Below are 19,837 nucleotides of genomic sequence, written 5' to 3'. Positions count from 1 at the left end.
TAAATGGGCGACCCCTTATTCTGAGACTATGCCTCCTAGTTTTAAATTCCCCCATGAGGGGTAACATCCTCTCAGCATCTACCCTAGAGTCCCCTCAGAATCTTATGTTTCAATAACAGGCTTACATTTATGCCTCAGCTATTAAAGGAAAGTAATCCAGATGCCTTCACCTTATCTACCTGACCTGCTACTTTCAGGGATCTGTGGACATGCAGTTCAAGGTTCCTCAGTATCCTACCATTTATTGTGTATTCCCTTGCTTTGTTTGGCCTTCCCAAATGCATTACCAGATTGAATTCCATTTGCCACTTTTCTGCCCACCTGACTATAGATATCTTCCTGCAGCCTACAGCTTTCTTCCTCTCCATCAACCACATGACCAACTTTTGTATCATCTACAAACTTCTTAATCAAGCCACCTACATTTAAGTCCAAATCATTGATATTTATAATACAAAAAGCAAGGGACCTAGCACTGAGCCCCGTGGAACCTCACTGGCAATAGCCTTCCAGTCACAAAAACACCCATCGACCATTACCCTTTGCTTCCTGCCACTGAGCAAATTCTGGATCCAACTTACCACTATCCCTTGAATTCCATGGGCTTTTACTTTTCTAACCAGTCTGCCACGTGGGACCTTGTCAAGAGCCTTGATAAAATCCACGTCAACTACATCAAATGCGCTACCCTCATCAACCCTCCTTGTTACCTCCTCAAAAATTTCAATCAGGTTAGTCAGACACGACCTTCCCTTAACAAACCTATGCTGACAGTCCTTGATTAACCTATGCCTTTCTAAATGACAATTAATACAGTCTGTCAGAATTTTTTCCAATAATTTACCCACCACCAAGGTTAGGCTGACTGGCCTATAATTACTCTGTCTATCCCTTTCTCTCTCTTTAAACAATGGTACGACATTAGCAGTCCTCCAGTACCACACCTGTAGCTAGAGAGGATTGGAAAAGGATGGTCAGAGCCTTCGCTATTTCCTCCCTTGCTGCTCAACAGCCTGGGATACATTTCATCCAGGCCCGACGGTTTTTCTACTTTCAAAAGATGCTAAACCCCTTAATACTTCCTCTTGCACTGTTTATTCCATCCAATATTTCACACTCCTCCTCCTCAACGACAACGTCTGCATCGTCCCCCTCTTTTGTGAAGACAAATGCAAAAGTATTCATTATGAACCATACCCATGTCTTCAGCCTCCATACGGGTTATCTCTGGTCTCTAATAGGCCCTACTCATTCCTTAGTTATCCTCTTGCTCTATGTATTTATAAAACATCTTTGGGTTTTCCTTGCCAATATTTTTTCATGCCCTCTTTGCTTTCCTAATTACCTTTTTAATTTCTATATTCCTCTAGGCTTTCTGCAGTATTGAGCTCTCAGTATCTGACATAAGCTTCCCTTTTTTGCCTTATCCTACCCTGCATGCTCCTTGACATCCAGGGGGCTCTAGATTTGGGAGTCCCACCCTTTTCTTTGTGGGAACATATTTGCTCTGAACGTTCACTAACTCCTTCACTAGGTTGTTTACCACCGAATGTTATTTTAACCAGTAGGATGCTCATTCAAGCAAAAAGTCACTTTAACCATCACAATTTCACCAGAAACAAAAATGCTTTTATTGTGATATATGTGCAGTCAAAATTGACATTTCAATTCAGTACAAGTTTTTAAAATTAAGCCATTTCTATTGTAATTTAAAAAGGGACACAATCTAAACGTGTTTGCAAGCAAACAAAAACACTGACACACCCAACACCCCACTGGCGAATGACACCATCTTGACAAAAAGAACACAGGGCTCTTCTGGATACTGTTGCTTAGGGAAGAAAGTCAGGAAAGATGTGCTTCGTTTAGGCCACATCACATACTAGTGGCAAGCTAATGAATTTTAATACAATTTATGTGATTTTGGTGCTCGGAAAACAAATTTTACAAAGATGATGTCCCTTTAACATCCCACGTAGCTCTGCATTAAAGAAAAAAATTACTAAAACAAAGCAGATGACCTTTATGTATAAATAGCAAAGCAACCATTTGTCACACAACAAATGGGTTTCCATTTTAACTTTAAATTTTCTAGCTTATTTGCTCCAACCAGGGCAACAGTAACCAGCCTGTTGCCCATTTAACTGAAGCAGCATACATGCATCCAATTACTGCCACGCAACACTGAGACAAAGAAAGTTGCACTTTATTTTATACACTGCAAATCGAGAATTTAAAGAGACAATACACCTCTTGTGGGGCACATTGGTGTTCAACTCAAATCCCCAACACAAGTTCACCTTTGGCTTAACTATCAACACTTTCCAATGAATGACTGTGCTGAATTGATGCACTATTAATGTAGGCCTACTGAACCAAGTTATAAATAAGCATCCTTGTGGCCTTAAAAAGGGTCATGAAAACAACTTTTTAAATGCAAGCTCAGATATGATTGCTTTAAAGAAATGTTTACTTAATTCTTTAGTGATAAACTTCAGTGAATTAACTAATATTGAAGTCAAAGTCAGATCAAGTTGCCGCAACAGCTTTATTTACTTTACCATATTTCAATACAGATCAGAGAAATGTGGTCAAACATGGTGAAATAATACAAAATCATACTGAAAATAGTCAAAGCATGCTGTGTGGAAATATTAAATTGGGAGTAGTACCTCATGAAAGTACTGTTACAAGAGTTCACATGGTGGACTGATCAATCTGTCACTTCAGATTAAAATTATTCCCAAGTAGCCATCACTTAAACTGCTGTGCAGAGCGAAAGAGTCTAGGGAAATATTGAAAAATCCTGGACTAAATGACAGCTATATTGATTTATTTTTAAAAACTAACTGCTATTTCAGTCATCTAAACAGCATGTTACAGTTCCCTGCATCAGTCCAATTAGTAATCACAAAGCTATCAAAACTGCTCATCAGTCCAAATAGGGTTTGATTTATCCAAGGCTAAACCAATTCATTTCAACAATGGATTCCAACAAATATTTGTGTTAAGGACAAAGCTAGCTTTGATTATCTGTGGAGGAGCCAAACATCCATCTTCCTCACCTCCAGATAAAACAGGGCATCTCTAGATCAGAGGCCCAGTAAAAAGCTTTAATGTACAGTACACTTTCTCATCAAAATAAAAAGAAAAAAAAAGTCCAAAAATATGGCCCTATTAAATTATCCCAAGTATTGGTGACACCATGTTTTTTCACCCCCCTCCCCATCCCTCATGAAGACACCAACTCTTATTGGGGTGGGATTCCAGACACTGGTAGCCCTTTGGCAACTCATTCAAGATGTCATTCTTCATATGTGAGTCTAGACAGTGAGTATGTTTAGCCTTGGGTCATTCAAACCCTGTTCCAACCATGGACAGCAACACAGGCAAGTTCAACCCTGCCCTCAACGGACATCTACAGGTTCATTTTCCAGATAGTGAACAGAGAATGGTAATCATAAGTGGAAACCCTGACTGACTTTCACCCTTCCTATTCCAAGGCACCAAGGCAAATTGTAGTGGCCCAACTGCTGTTGTAGCTGAGATCAGCTCAGCTAACACAGCACAAACCACAAATCAAACTTGGGACCTTCTGGCCTGTATGGCTTATTGCTACACCTGGTGGTGCATTTACCCACTAGGCCACTGGGGAAAGCTAGTCTGAATGCCAATCTGAAATAGCCAGAGGATTCAACGATTGGACCCAACACAAAAAAAAACTTGATAGAGCTGCATGAATTTTAATATGAAGTTGCTCTTGAAAGTGTTTGTATCTACTAGCTCAAGATAATATAAGCAACAGTCTATAGACATGATATGGCAGTTACTAAACATCAAATCAGGAAACAAAATTTAATTTTAACACTAAAAACAAATCCCATACCACTTTTCTAAATAGTGTACCCTTTAGAGAGTTTTTAAAAATATGAAAGTTGGGATGTACTGCATATACATAAAACAGTCACATTATGAACATTACAATACAAACACACTTAATTTCCTCTTAGAAAACTCAGGTAAATGTTAAAGATGGACAGGTTCAATGAGAAAAAGCAGGGTACATCTTTGTATGGACATTCTATAACCTTTTTACTGCATCATCGATATCAGGAATCATTTCCTTCAGTTGATTCCATTGGTCTGGTGATAAAGAGATTCCTAGATTGGAAAAGAAAAATCAGTGTAACAAATGGCAATGAGAATCAAAGCTTAATAATAGTTACAAAACACATGACATTTTATATAATTATTAATGTGTTTTCCCATTAAATTTCTTCCTTCTTCTGAAGGTATTGACTCCTTACTAGTTCCAAGAGCACAAGTCACCCTACAGTAGCTTGCTTAAGTAGTCATTATTTATACAAGTACCAAGAATTAGATGTTGCCAGGCTTATTGGAAGACACCACACTAGAGTCAGATTCTGTCCTCAACTGAAGTTCATGCTTGTGCACTTCCACTGGGGTTGTTGGATAATAATCATTTATTATAACACTTATGTCAGTACAGCTCAACAACTTTAGATTAACTTGAGCTATCAGGAAGCAAAATCTCTCTTCTCTTTCCCTCCAAGAGGAAAAGGAAGCAACTTGCATTTGGATCACAGCCAATGCTGATTTATAGCCAAACATTAAGGGTGTTCCACAAAACACCCTCCTCACCCAAACATGGGCAATTGTGGGAACACGCTATATCCAACTATTCTATGAAGCATAAACATATTCATACATCAATATAATACACCACAGAAAGGATAGCGTCAGTATCCGTAGAAAAAGGGCAAGTTAAAATTTCAGATGCATATCCTTCTTCAGGGCTCTGCTAAAAGGCATATACCTGAAACATTATCTTGTCTTTTCTGCGTAGCTCCTTTCAGATTTCCACATTTTCTTTACATACAAGTAAAGGCGACCTAAACATTGGTATTTACAATTTGTACCATAGGACCAATTGCTATGAGTGAAGACGACTCACCAGCATGGACAACCATTTTACATTTGTTTTGCCTTGGCGGTACTTTTAAAAAGAAATGTTTTGAATACATTTTGGGTACGCAATTGGCTATGGGATAGGAGGCAGTGTAGTGGTGGATAGATGTTTCTCTGACTGGAGAGAAGCATGCAGTGGGGTCCCCCCAGGGATCGGTATTAGGATCATTGCTTTTCTAATAAATAAATAAATGACCTGGATTTAGGTATAAGAAGTACAATTTTGAAGTTTGCAGATGATACAAAACTTGGCAATGTAGTAAATAGTGAGGAGGACAACAGCAGATTGCAGGATGACAGACAGACCAGTGAAATGGACAGATGCAATTTAATACAGGAAAGTGTGAAGTGATGCACTTTGGGAGGAACAAACTGGAGAGTCAGTATAATCTAAATGGTATTATTTTGAGGGGGGTGCAAGAGCAGAGGGACCTGGGGGTGTATATTCACAAATCTTTGAAGGTGGCAGGGCAAGTTGATATGGTGGTTAAGAAAGGATATAGGATACTTGCCTTTGTAAATTGGGGTATTGAATACAAAAACAAGGAATGCTTGCTAAACTTTTACAAATCACTGGTCAGGCCTCAGCTGGAGTATGGTGTATAATTCTGGGCACCACACTTTAGGAAGGATGTTAAGGCTTTGCAGTGGGTAAAAAGGAGGTTTACCAAGATGATATCAGGGATGAGGGATTTAGTTATGTGAATAGATTAGAGAAGCTGGGACTGTACCCCTTAGAGCAGAGGAGGTTAAGGGGAGACCTGATAGAGGTATTCAAAATAACAAGGGGTTTTGACAGTTTCTCCCTATTTGCTCTGTTTCCTCTGGCAAGTGAGTTGGTAACCAGAGGTCATAAATTTAAAATGATCAGCTAAAGAACTTGAGGAAATGAGAATTTTTTTTCCCCACAGAGGGTGGTTAAGATCTGGATCGCACTAGGCTTAGCATTGCAGCAAGAAACAGGTCCAGAGTGACATTTGGTGATATTATTCCAGATGTTTTTGTCATCAGTGATTTAATATTTCCAAGTATGTTGAACAGATGCACTCATCCAAGCATGCCTGGATGTGTGCAGCTCCAACAACACAAGAAGCTCGACACCATCCAGGATGATTGGCACCCCAACCACCACCTCAAATATTCACTCCCTACACCACCGGCGCACTATGGCTGCAGTGTAGACCCATCTACTAGATGCACTGCAGGAATGCGCCAAGGCTTCTGCGACAGCACCTCCCAAACCCACAACCTCTACCACCTAGAAGGACAAGGTCAGCAGGCACATGGGAACACCACCAATTGCTCGTTCCCCTCCAAGTTACATACCATCCTGACTTGGAAATATATTGCCTTTCCTTCATCGTCGCTGGGTCAAAATCCTGGAACTCCCTATCTAACAGCACTGTGGGAGTACCTTCACCATACGGACAGCAGCGGTTCAAGAAGGCAGCTCACCACCACCTTCTAAAAGGTAATTAGGGATGGGAATAAATGCTGGTCTTGCTAGCAATGCCCACATCCACATCATGAATAATAAAAAATGAATATTACAGCACAGAAACCAAGCAGCCTATCAATCTGGATTGGCATTTTTCCCTGCTTAAGCCCTTCATCTAATCCCACTTAGTGATTATCTTAAATTTGCGCTCTTGTTATCTTGCCAACATACATCTAATAACCCTGACATACTTTACCTTTTTTTCCCGGCTTCATTTCACCATCTTGGTTCATCCAGTATTCTCTGATATCAACTAGGACTTTGCCTTTGAACTCACGCACACTGACGTATCTCATCTTGCCAATCTATCAATAAATATATCTAAAATTAATGCCAGATGCCTAATTAGCACAAAAATAATGATTGAAATTGCACTGTACAATATTAGCAATGAGCATCTTCATATGAAATTGCTTTGTTCAGATAAAGCAATTTCAAATCAAATATGTTATTAATACTTCAAAGCACAATTTCAACCTGTTAGTTAATTTATTGAAGAAACCTTGCATAATGTTAGTGATGCATTTGGCCAGGTCAGTAGACTTCATCCCAATCCCAGTGATGATATTTACAAAGGCGATTTCTTCTCAACTTACGGTGAAAGATAAGTTTCAAAACTATGGTCCAAAACACGATTATTAATTACAATGCTATGACAGTTAAAGGGGCTTGGCATTTTATTTTTCTACTTTAGAAATGGAAGTATACACAGATTTTTGTTCTTAGTTTATCTGGCACACCTATTATCTAGCTGGTTCAATTACCTTCCAGATCAGATCAGGATACATGAAGGCAAAATTATTGTACTATTCTTTGCTCAAAAAACAAGGTCAGCGTGCAGGAGACAGAGAACATGCAACTCCAGTCAGTTCAAATCACTCATTTTCAAAATACTGGCCCATAGGCTAATGATAGAAAAATGATTTCTCTGCCTTGTGCAGGTTGGGAGTGAACATTCCAGCCTCTCACCCACTGATAGCCAATAAAGACAGCTGCCTTCACCAGCAAGCCAATGTACATTTATGGACACGTGGACCTAATCAATTTCTTTTAATAGTGCAAACTACCTCCAACAGCATAATCACCACTTCATTTACATTACTGGTTTGCCAAATGAAAACTGACCATACAAATGCACTATAACATTATAGGATATGTAACATATGGATGTCCTTATGCATGTAATCTTAATTTTAGCAAATATATTTTTATTCCAGCTATGTTATTATTAGTGATTATATAGAAACTTACCATCCAAAGTCTAAGACACACACATCAAACATTGGCTTCAAACTGCATAATCTTACAATAGACATGTATGCTGTATGTGTAATCATACATTCATTAATACAATGGAATAAAACAGCGAATGTATATTGTACCAATGCAGCAGAAAACTGAATGGAGATTAAGATGGTCTAGATTTAATTGGGTATGAATGAGTCACAACTGTACCAATTCAGTTACTTAAATATACAAATATCAATTCCCCTGGGTACTTGGTCAAATTTGTTAAGATCTTGGTTGCCAATACACCCAAATACCAATTTGAGTCAACTCCTGCAGTTGTTTAAATATGCAAATAACAATTCCCCTGGGTACTTGGTCAAATTTGTTAAGATCTTGGTCAGCAATACACCCAAATACAAATTTGAGTCAACGCCTGCATCTTAGAAATCTTTTGATAGGATTATCATTTAACTATTTTCTTCCCAAATGATTCCTAAAAATTTTTTAAAAGATAGTTAAAGCCAAAGTTAACAGTCAATATTGGCACATCAGATTTTAAAATGATATACACTATTAAACTTCCAAACACCATAGATCGCTGCCTTAGTTGGCAGGAGAGTCACATTGTAAAAAGGATTTAAAATAACTTAAAAACAAGCATCCATTTCTTGAGAAATAGACACGAAGGCCAAAGGTCTTACCTGGAGTATTCCACCACACCCAGTTCATTCCCTCCCCATAATGCTGCCCTGAAGCTAACTTCTTGCCAACTTCTGGGCCGCCACCTATTGATAACACAATCGTGCACCTTCTGAGGTAACAAGAGGCAGACAGACAGACCCTTTCCTCTCTTTCCTTCCACCCCCCCCAACCTTAATGGACACTGATGCAATAATTAGTCACATCAGTATACTACAAATCAATAGAATTGATTTTCTGGGTCTCCTACAAGCCAAACAGGCAGTCTCCACGCTCCAGTATGTAGGATAATCCATATATACTACAACTATATAAAAAAAACTAGCAGTATCAGTCATTCACCTGTGAATTATGTTTTGACAGAAAGAACACACCTGAAATAAGTTATCATCTTTGTCACTTTTAGTGCATTTTGCACCCCCAGAGCTTTCTCCACTCTTTTGCTTTTTTACTGGTTTCTCTACTGTAGCTGACTTCTTTCTCTTAGCCTGTAAAACAAATCCAGGAATGTATTACAGAAATTAACTTTCATATACAGATATGGAAGAGAGGGGTGGGAGAAGCAGGGAGTAAAAAACGGAAGTAGTAGTTTTCCTATTGCCAAAGTTTTCTATTGCAGGTTCACTTTGAGCTTTATTTGAAACAAAGGCCTAAATGTACCCTTACAGTTACAAAATAGTTCCAGCAATCCTTAAAACTACCAGCCCATAACAAAATATAATTTGCTGCACTAATTCAAGCTTCTATTTACTTTCACTCAATCACTTAGTACTAGAATTCCAGATTGAACCAGGATTCATTTTTCAATTCTTACCAGAACAATGACTCACCAGCAATCTATTAAATAAAATTTAGACCACTCTGAATTCAAAACAGGATACAGCTAAATTGCCATTTGTAGAGAGTGAATCTAGGTCAGACGATTATACATTTTATTTTTCACCATTTTCAGAGAGATTAACTATAATAACTGGTTGGTGTAAAGAGTAATCATCATTTCCACTTATACCTACACTATATTTGAATCACATGCTCAATGCATGAATTGAGAATAATGTTGCTACATCCCTTTACTCTGTATTCCAGTAGCCTATTGAATAAATACAATGGGACACATTTTAGTATGGTTGCAAATATATCCTCATCTGCATCATTTGTAACTTTTTAAAGTTTTGTTGAGGTCACTGGGGATTTACATTAGCGAAGCTACTGAACACATTTGTTAGATGAGAGAACATTACTTTGTTGAAGGTCAGGGAGAGGGAGCTAGTCCACCTGGGGAGGAAAAAAAAAGACTTTTCGATCCCCTCTCCAGAGCCTCATGGAAATCCAACATTTGTGGATATAAGCCATGGGCCCCATCAATGAATCATTTCAATAAAATCAGCCACAGTCAACTTACTTCACTCACAGATGCCAGTCTGGAGCCCAGAGTCGTTTTCAAATTTAGTACTGCGGTGAAGAAATTGAAATGGGGATTTCTAACCAGGTAGGAAACAGCTGTTTTGAACAAAATTTGCATTGAAATTATCCCAATTATATTCACAATGTCAATATTTAATGGCTTAAGTGTGATGAAAACTTCAAATTTGAGACAGCTCAGCACCACTTTCCTGATGTATATTGTGAGCATGCTTGTAATATACTCATACTGCAATCAAAAATTATAAAAATGACCTTTAAAAAGGAACATTCAGTAAATATTTTAATATAAATAACCTCAAATCAGCTTAATAAGACCTCAGATATACTTTTAAAATAGAATTAATCAGAATATTTTATCTTACCTTTTGATCAACTTCACTATCCGATTCACTGTCTGAGCTAGTAGAAACAACTTCCCTTGACTTAGGCATCTGTTTTTTTTAAAAAAAAGAGTAATTTTAAACTAAATTTCCTAAAGAAAATATTGGTTTTCTTTGAAGAAATTAAGATTCACTAATACCAGAAAAATACAAAACCCTATGATATACACAATATTTGAAGGAGGCAAGTCTGCTTCCGGTTAGTGGTCCAAAAAAAGCAACACTCAAAACTGTACTTCTGGCCTTTGCCACACAGACAGGGCGACTGCAGGAGTGTGTGGCCAAGTCAGTGCATTGCTGACCTCTGCTGCAGACAACATGCATTCTTCACCACACCACAGTTTGCTTTCAACAATGGCTTGCATTTATGTAGCACCTTTAATATAGAAAATTGTCAGAGTCTTAATCAAAAAAATGGACATCATGCCAAAGATGGAGATGGATGGGGAACCAAAACTTTAGTCAAAGGAGGTCCATTTTAAGGAAACCATTAGTTGCCTCAATATACCATTTCCATTCTTGAATTTTGCCTCTTCCAGCGGATTGCATGATTGGGGACAGGGCACATGTCGGCTGCACCATATCTGGATGGGACAAGCTGGGTGGACCAGTTAGCCTTTTCCTATTTTTTTGTATGTTCACAAACATTCATTTACACTCAGCTGTGTGCTTTTGGCTATCAGCACCTTCCACCCCAATTAAACAGGGTAGAACATATACATTAATTACTGGAACACACAAACTTCAATTTAAAGTCAATTGCCATCTCTGCCCCATCTTTCAAGTAGTCGATGAAACTTTTAATTTCATCAAAAGTACACTGAGCTCTCTGCCACTAATGTTTTACTCATTTCCCCCACTCAACACAGCTTGAAGCAAAAATTCTGACACTGGTATCGAACTATGACATTTATTTACAATATATACACATCATAGCATTGGTATCAAACCACAGCTACAAATGGGAAAAAAAACTTACCAATTACAAAAGCAAAGGTCAGGAAAAGACCAGCTAGTCCTGATACAACCGAGCATCATGATCCCCAACACCCCTCCCGCCCCTTACCAGCAGCCATGTTTTTTTTTTATTCGTTCACGGGATGTGGGCGTCGCTGGCAAGGCCGGCATTTATTGCCCATCCCTAATTGCCCTCGAGAAGGTGGTGGTGAGCCGCCTTCTTGAACCGCTGCAGTCCATGTGGTGACGGTTCTCCCACAGTGCTGTTAGGAAGGGAGTTCCAGGATTTTGACCCAGCGACAATGAAGGAACGGCGATATATTTCCAAGTCGGGATGGTGCGTGACTTGGAGGGGAATTAATGTAATCTCCTGAGAGAAGCAAAGAGTTTAAAAAACTCAGGCTAATTCGGGGGAGGGGGGGGGGGGGGGGGAAATCTAGGCAATTCTTCTCCGACCTCAAGGTGATCAAAATGAGTTCAGGGGATATCAGTGATCATGAGACACATCACCAATACCCCATCTACCTTTTGTACAGATGTCAACCATAGCCAAGAACTCGTCCAGCACCCTTCTGAAAACCTGCAATGATCCGCACTCTCTGCACGAGCTGGTAACTTGTAATAAAGGTCGTTGGCCCTCTGCGAACAGATAAACTTCCCAACATCTTACCTAGTTCTATGCACACGTAACTTATGCACATGTCCCTGGTTCTCCCTATCGAATTCCAATAGTCTATCCACATGGACACAATCCACTCCCTTTATTATTTTAAAGACCTCCATCATAGCTCCCAAAAGTCTACACTACTCCAGAGTAAAAAAAGACCAAGCCTTCAAAGTCTAGTAACTGAGGACTTAAGCTAGTGGCCCCACTCAATCTTATCCAGGGCTTCTATCACCTACCACGCGAGGGGACTAAAACTGGACACAGTATTCTGGAGAAGGCCGCTCCAAGATCTTATACAATGACAATATAGCGCTATTTGTTTTATATTGGATCATCCTAGGAATACATCTCAATGTGTTTGTTATAGCCACTCAGCACTGGTTGTGAATATTTAGATATTAATGTATTATAACTAGGTCTTTTTTTCTGCTCAGACTTTAGTTTAGAACCCTGCATGATATACACGATTGGCATTAGCCCATACCACATGCATAACACTACATTTACCTATATTAAAAGACACAGGTTCATTTCCCCCATCAGCTCTAGATCTGATTGTAGTAGTTTTTGCTCATCAAATTTGCACAAATCTTTACATTCTCTCTGAACTTGCAGACAGTTCCTCCAAAGCCTACATCCAGATAGTTAATAAAGATGAAGAGCAATAGTCCTAACACCAATCCCTGCGGAAGTGCACTAGTAACCTGTCTCCACACAGAACCGCTACCATTAATCACAACATTCTGCTTATGAAAATGCAACCAATTCTTTATCCAACCCAAGATCTATCTGGCAATCCCACAGTACGCTAGCTTATAAATTAACCTACTGAGTGGCACCTTGTCAAAAGTTTTGAGATAATAACTGATTCAGATGCTTTAGTAATTTGTGCAGAGTGGCTGGCTCATCAGAATGGGGCCCTTCACTCTAAAAGAACCCAAACTGGGCTGACTCAAATTAAATTTGCATAGAACAAGATCCCGTGAATGAATGGCCAAATAATTGGTTTTCCAAGCTGTTGAAAAGGAATGTCGGCATGGGCATCAAGAGAACCCTGTACTCTTCTTTGAGTACAGGGTTCTCTTGATGCCACAACATTCACCTGAGGAAGGAGGAAACCTCCGAAAGCTTGTGAATGCCAAATAAAATTGCTGGACTATAACTTGGTGTTGTAAAATTGTTTACAATCTTCTTGTAGTAGCAATGGATCTTTGATGTCCACCTCAGCATGCAGACTGAGCCTCAGTTTAACATCTCACCCAAAAGACAGCACTTACAACCACATGGCAATCCATCAGTCCTGCACTGAATAGTTAGCCCACATATATTCAAATCCCTCGTGGGGCTTAAACCCACCACAACCTTCTGACTCGGAGGCGAGTGTGCTATCAACCGAGCCAAGAACAGGAACTCATACAGCTAAATCAAACACATTAAAGCAGCAAAGCCATGTGATTGGTAGGGCACACCTCAGGAGTGATTAGTCATTGTTAGGCAAAAGACAGTATGTGGTTTTTAATATTGTAAACGAATGGTTTTGAAGCATAATACTGTTTTAAACCTATGCAAATTTTCACGTAGTGTGTCTGAACAGCACAGACCCCTTATTCTTAGCTTCTTTAACTGTTTTTTTTAAAATTTAAAAACCTAAACGTTCAGCTCATGACTTGATTAGCCCGCCAGAATCATACATGTAACTTATCATCATACATGTTTAGTTACTCGTGTCCCTTTACAGTAACCGCGAGCTTTTACAGACCTATTTTTTTTTTTTAATCAGTTTCAAAAATCAGATTTGGCTTAAATTAATGACATTTGGGTTTATTTTTTCTCTCTGGGCCTCACTGGACTTGACTCTTGTCTGGGTGCGGTAGGGGGTTGCCGTGCCCCGGCTCCGCTTTCACTGCAGCTCCCATTTTATTCAACAAAAAACCGAGACAACGCACTTCGTTATCAGAAAGAAAGGGAAGTCCCGCCCCCTTTGTGCTGATTGGTGAATCCACCTAGCAACTCACTAAGCTGCGCTTCTCATTGGCCGCGGTCAGCTTTCATTCAGGGGAGCGTTGGATAAAATGAAACGGTTCCTCCCCACACCGAAAAAAAAAATACCAAACCCACTCTCCCAACAACCGGCTGTTCGCCCATCTTATTATCGAAACACATACGTTGATGAGAAGTTTCTCTAGCGCGGAGTTTCAGGACACACACACACGGCAACGATTGAACCAGCTGCTCCACTCGAGGGTTCCCCAACGGCCTCTGCTCGCGCTCGTGGTGGGCTGCTGGGAGCGCGTCACTTCCGGTGGTTGGGAATGCTGGGAATTGAAGTTCATCCCACGGGTCTGTCCAACAAAAGCCCCATTGTGAGTGGATTGGGGAGAGGGGGGTCCAGGCTAATGCAGTGACTGACTGGTTTAGCACAAATCCACAGGTGTCTCCTTTTTAACAGCTACCTTTCCCCCTTTTAAAAAGAAAAAATGGGCCGATCCAGCCTGAAATATTACATTTATAGGGCTTACAAAGACACCAATAATGATAATTTAGAAACAGGAAACTGCAGGACTGGAAATGACTTGGCATTTCATCTGGCCAGTGCCAAAAACTAATTATGATTGTGAGGTGGAATCATAGAATTTTACAATGCATAAGGAGGTCATTCAGCCCACCGAGACTGCATCACGTTTCTGCCACATATATGCCAGCCATCAGTGACTTGGTGAACTTGGACAATTATCATCCATTTGGGCACAAAACTCAGATAATGGGGCGGTAATGGCTACCGCCTGAAGTGTACTGCTAAAAAGACGCACTTGACTTCTGAAAAACCCGCTATTTCCTTTCAATGCCCGTCAGTAGACTGTCCAACCGGATTTTTTTTTTATTCGTTCGCGGGATGTGGGCGTCGCTGGCGAGGCCGGCATTTATTACCCATCCCTAATTGCCCTCGAGAAGGTGGTGGTGAGCCGCCTTCTTGAACCGCTGCAGTCCGTGTGGTGACAGTTCTCCCACAGTGCTGTTAGGAAGGGAGTTCCAGGATTTTGACCCAGCGACAATGAAGGAACGGCGATATATTTCCAAGTCGGGATGGTGTGTGACTTGAAGGGGAACGTGCAGGTGGTGTTGTTCCCATGTGCCTGCTGCTCTTGTCCTTCTAGGTGGTAGAGGTCGCGGGTTTGGGAGGTGCTATCGAAGAAGCCTTGGCGAGTTGCTGCAGTGCATCCTGTGGATGGTGCACACTGCAGCCACAGTGCGCCGGTGGTGAAGGGAGTGAATGTTTAGGGTGGTGGATGGGGTGCAAATCAAGCGGGCTGCTTTATCTTGGATGGTGTTGAGCTTCTTGAGTGTTGTTGGAGCTGCACTCATCCAGGCAAGTGGAGAGTATTCCATCACACTCCTGACTTGTGCCTTGTAGATGGTGGAAAGGCTTTGGGGAGTCAGGAGGTGAGTTACTTGTCGCAGAATACCCAGCCTCTGACCTGCTCTTGTAGCCACAGTATTTATATGGCTGGTCCAGTTAAGTTTCTGGTTAAAGGTGACCCCCAGTATTTTTTAAAATTGTTGGACTATAACCTGGTGTTGTAAGATTCTTTACATTTGTCAACCCCAGTCCATCACCGGCATCTCCACATCATTGTTGGAGATGGTCATTGCCTGGCACTTATCTGGCGCGAATGTTACTTGCCACTTATGAGCCCAAGCCTGGATGTTGTCCAGGTCTTGCTGCATGCGGGCTCGGACTGCTTCATTATCTGAGGGGTTGCGAATGGAACTGAACACTGTGCAGTCATCAGCGAACATCCCCATTTCTGACCTTATGATGGAGGGAAGGTCATTGATGAAGCAGCTGAAGATGGTTGGGCCTAGGACACTGCCCTGAGGAACTCCTGCAACAATGTGCTGGGGCTGAGATGATTGGCCTCCAACAACCACTGCCATCTTCCTTTGTGCTAGGTATGACTCCAGCCACTGGAGAGTTTTCCCCCTGATTCCCATTGACTTCAATTTTACTAGGGCTCCTTGGTGCCACACTCGGTCAAATGCTGCCTTGATGTCAAGGGCAGTCACTCTCACCTCACCTCTGGAATTCAGCTCTTTTGTCCATGTTTGGACCAAGGCTGTAATGAGGTCTGGAGCTGAGTGGTCCTGGCGGAACCCAAACTGAGCATCGGTGAGCAGGTTATTGGTGAGTAAGTGCCGCTTGATAGCACTGTCGACGACACCGTCCATCACTTTGCTGATGATTGAGAGTAGACTGATGGGGCGGTAATTGGTTGGATTGGATTTGTCCTGCTTTTTGTGGACAGGACATACCTGGGCAATTTTCAACATTGTCGGGTAGATGCCAGTGTTGTAGCTGTACTGGAACAGCTTGGCTAGAGGCGCAGCTAGTTCTGGAGCACAGCTGGGGTGTTGTCGGGGCCCATAGCCTTTGCTGTATCCAGTGCACTCAGCCGTTTCTTGATATCACGTGGAGTGAATCAAATTGGCCGAAGACTGGCTTCCGTGATGGTGGGGATATCGGGAGGAGGCTGAGATGGATCATCCACTCGGCACTTCTGGCTGAAGATGGTTGCAAACACTTCAGCCTTGTCTTTTGCACTCACGTGCTGGATTCCGCCATCATTGAGAATGGGGATGTTTACAGAGCCTCCTCCTCCCGTTAGTTGTTTAATTGTCCACCACCATTCACGACTGGATGTGGCAGGACTGCAGAGCTTTGATCTGATCCGTTGGTTGTGGAATCGCTTAGCTCTGTCTATAGCATGTTGCTTCCGCTGTTTAGCATGCATGTAGTCCTGAGTTGTAGCTTCACCAGGTTGGCACCTCATTTTTAGGTATGCCTGGTGCTGTTCCTGGCATGCTCTTCTACACTCCTCATTGAACCAGGGTTGATCCCCAGGCTTGTTGGTAATGGTAGAGTGAGGAATATGCCGGGCCATGAGGTTACAGATTGTGCTGGAATACAATTCTGCTGCTGCTGATGGCCCACAGCGCCTCATGGATGCCCAGTTTTGAGCTGCTAGATCTGTTCTGAATCTATCCCATTTAGCACGGTGGTAGTGACACACAACACGTTGGATGGTGTCCTCAGTGCGAAGATGGGACTTCATCTCCACGAGGACTGTGTGGTGGTCACTCCTACCAATACTGTCATGGACAGATGCATTTGCGACAGGTAGATTGGTGAGGACGAGTCCAAGTAAGTTCTTCCCTCGTGTTGGTTCGTTCACCACCTGCCGCAGGCCCAGTCTAGCAGCTATGCCCTTCAGGACTCGGCCAGCTCGGTCAGTAGTGGTGCTACCGAGCCACTCTTGGTGATGGACATTGAAGTCCCCCACCCAGAGTACATTCTGTGCCCTTGCTACCCTCAGTGCTTCCTCCAAGTGGTGCTCAACATGGAGGAGGACTGATTCATCAGCTGAGGGAGGACGGTAGGTGGTAATCAGCAGGAGGTTTCCTTGCCCATGTTTAACCTGATGCCATGAGATTTCATAGGGTCCAGAGTCAATGTTGAGGACTCCCAGGGCCACTCCCTCCTGACTGTATATCACTGTACCGCCACCTCTGGTGGGTCTGTCCTGCCGGTGGGACAGGACATACCCAGGGATGGTGATGGAAGAGTCTGGGACGTTGGCTGAAAGATATGATTCTGTAAGTATGGCTATGTCAGGCTGTTGCTTGACTAGTCTGTGGGACAGCTCTCCCAATTTTGGCACAAGTCCCCAGATGTTAGTAAGGAGGACCTTGCAGGGTCGACTGGGCTTGGTGTTTTGCCGTTGTCGTGTCCGGTGCCTTGTGGTCCGATGCCGGGTGGTCCGTCCGGTTTTATTCTTATTATGACTTTTCATAGTGAGATTTTACAACTGAGTGGCTTGCTTGGCCATTTCAGAGGGCAATTAAGAATCAACCACATTGCTGTGGGTCTGAAGTCACATATAGGCCAGACCGGGTAAGGACGGCAGGCTTCCTTCCCTAAAGGACATTAATGAACCAGATGGGTTTTTACGACAATCCGGTAGTTTCATGGCCATCATTACTGATACTAGTATTTTAATTCCAGATTTTTTATTTAATTAATTGAATTTAATTAATTAATTGAATTTAAATTCGCCAGCTGCCGTGGCGGGATTTGAACTCATGACTCTGGATTTTAGTCCAGGCCTCTGGATTTAAATGGCATCAAGCAAGCGTGGCTAATCCCACCCAATTCACTCCGGCCGGCTCCATTTTCCTTAACTTCCATTCCAAACTGACCACAAATTATTACCACCACTATATGAAACAGCCCTTATCAAAGTCACAAATGACATCCTAAGTGACTGTGACCGTGGTGAACAATCCCTACTCATCCTTCTCGACCTATCTGCAGCCTTTGACAAGGTTGACCATACTATCCTCTATCGCCTCTCCTCCATTGTCAAGCTGGGAGGAACAGCCCTCACCTGGTTCCATTCCTATCCAGTCGTAGCCAGAGAATCTCCTGCAATGGCTTCACTTTCTGCTCTCGCATCGTTACCTCTGGAGTCCTCCAAGGAACTATCCTTGGCCCCCTTCTATTTCTTATGTACACGCTGCCTCTCAGCGACATCATCCGAAAATACAACGTCAGATATCACATGTAGGCTGACGACACCCAGTTCTCCCTCACCACCATCTCTCTCGACCCCTCCATTGCCTCTGATTTATCACGCTGCTTGTCTGACATTCAGAATTGGATGAGCAGAAATTTCCTCCAATTGGGAAAACTCAAGCTATTGTCTTTGGTCTCTGCCACAAGCTCCATTCTCTAGCCACTGACTCCATCCCCCACCCTAGTCACTGTCTGAGGCTGAACCAAACCGTTCACAACTTCGGCATTCTATTTGACCATGAGCTGAGCTTCCAACCCCATATCCTCGACATCACCAAGACCGCCTACATCCATCTCCATAATATCGCCTGTCTCCACCCCTGCCTCAGCTCATCTGCTGCTGAAACCCTCATACATGGCTTTGTAACCTCCCGACTCAACTATTCAATGCTCTCCAGGCCGGCCTCCAACTTCCACCCTCCGTAAATTTGAGCTCATCCAAAACTCTGCTGCCCGTATCCGAACTCGCACCAAGTCCCATTCATCCATCACCCTGTGCTTGCAACCTACATTGGCTCCCAGTCCGGCAATGCCTCGATTTTAAAATTCTCATCCTTGTGTTCAAATCCCTTCATGCCCTCACCCCTCCCTTTCTCTGTCCCCTCCTCCAGCCCTACAAGGCTCCGACATCTCTGCGCTCCCCCAATTCTGGCCTCCTGCACATCCCTGATTTTCATCACTCCACCATTGCTAGTCGTGTCTTCAGCTGCCTAGGCCCTAAGCTCTGGAATTCTCTCCCTCAACCACTCTGCCTCTTTACCTCTCTCTCCTCCTTTAAGTAGCTCCATGAAATCTACCTCATTGACCAAGCTTTTGGTCCTGTCCAAATATCTCTTTATTTGGTAGGTAGTGCAGGAGTCCCTTGAGGGCATCTCGCTCTCTAACCAGGATTCAGTTCCGAACACTGGTGAGGGAGATGGTTCCTCTGAGGAGTGCAGCCAGAGCCAAGTCCATAGCACCACGGGTGGCTCAGCTGTACGGTGTGGGGGGGGGGGGGGGGGTGGGGGGAGGAGAAAAGTCAGGAGAGCAATAGTGATAGGAGATTCAATAGTTAAAGGAAAAGACAGGCGTTTCTGCGGCCTCAGACGTGATTCCAGGATGGTATGTTGCCTCCCTGGTGCCAGGGTCAAGGATATCACTGAGCGGCTGCAGAACACTCTGAAGGGGGAGGGTGAATATCCAGAGGTCGTGGTCCATATTGGTACTAACGACATAGGTGGAAAGAGGGGTGAGGTCCTGCAGGAAGAGTTTAGGGAATTAGGAAAAAGATTAATAAGCAGGACCTCAAAGGTAATAATCTCCGGATTACTCCCGGTACCACACGCTAGAGAGTATAGAAATAGGAGGATAGGGCAGGTGAA

General features: G+C 42.5%; 1 protein-coding gene across 1 annotated transcript; it reads right to left on the bottom strand.

Annotated features, from left to right (window-relative positions):
* Positions 1–2,524: 2,524 nt before the first annotated feature.
* LOC137321794 (activated RNA polymerase II transcriptional coactivator p15-like) lies at positions 2,525–14,148 on the bottom strand. The gene is made up of 5 exons (XM_067984471.1): positions 14,011–14,148; positions 10,204–10,272; positions 8,791–8,904; positions 6,684–6,792; positions 2,525–4,161 (listed from the first exon to the last, which is right to left on the bottom strand). The coding sequence occupies exons 2-5, from the start codon at positions 10,270–10,272 to the stop codon at positions 4,082–4,084; spliced, it is 372 nt and encodes a 123-aa protein (XP_067840572.1). The 5' UTR covers positions 14,011–14,148; the 3' UTR covers positions 2,525–4,081.
* Between the last annotated feature and the right edge of the window lie 5,689 nt (positions 14,149–19,837).

This window comes from Heptranchias perlo, chromosome 1 (assembly GCF_035084215.1).
Source record: "Heptranchias perlo isolate sHepPer1 chromosome 1, sHepPer1.hap1, whole genome shotgun sequence".
Classification (NCBI taxonomy): Eukaryota; Metazoa; Chordata; class Chondrichthyes; order Hexanchiformes; family Hexanchidae; genus Heptranchias; species Heptranchias perlo.
The sequence above is the reverse complement of the archived record's forward strand: the minus strand, read 5'-3'. Positions and strand labels throughout refer to the sequence as shown.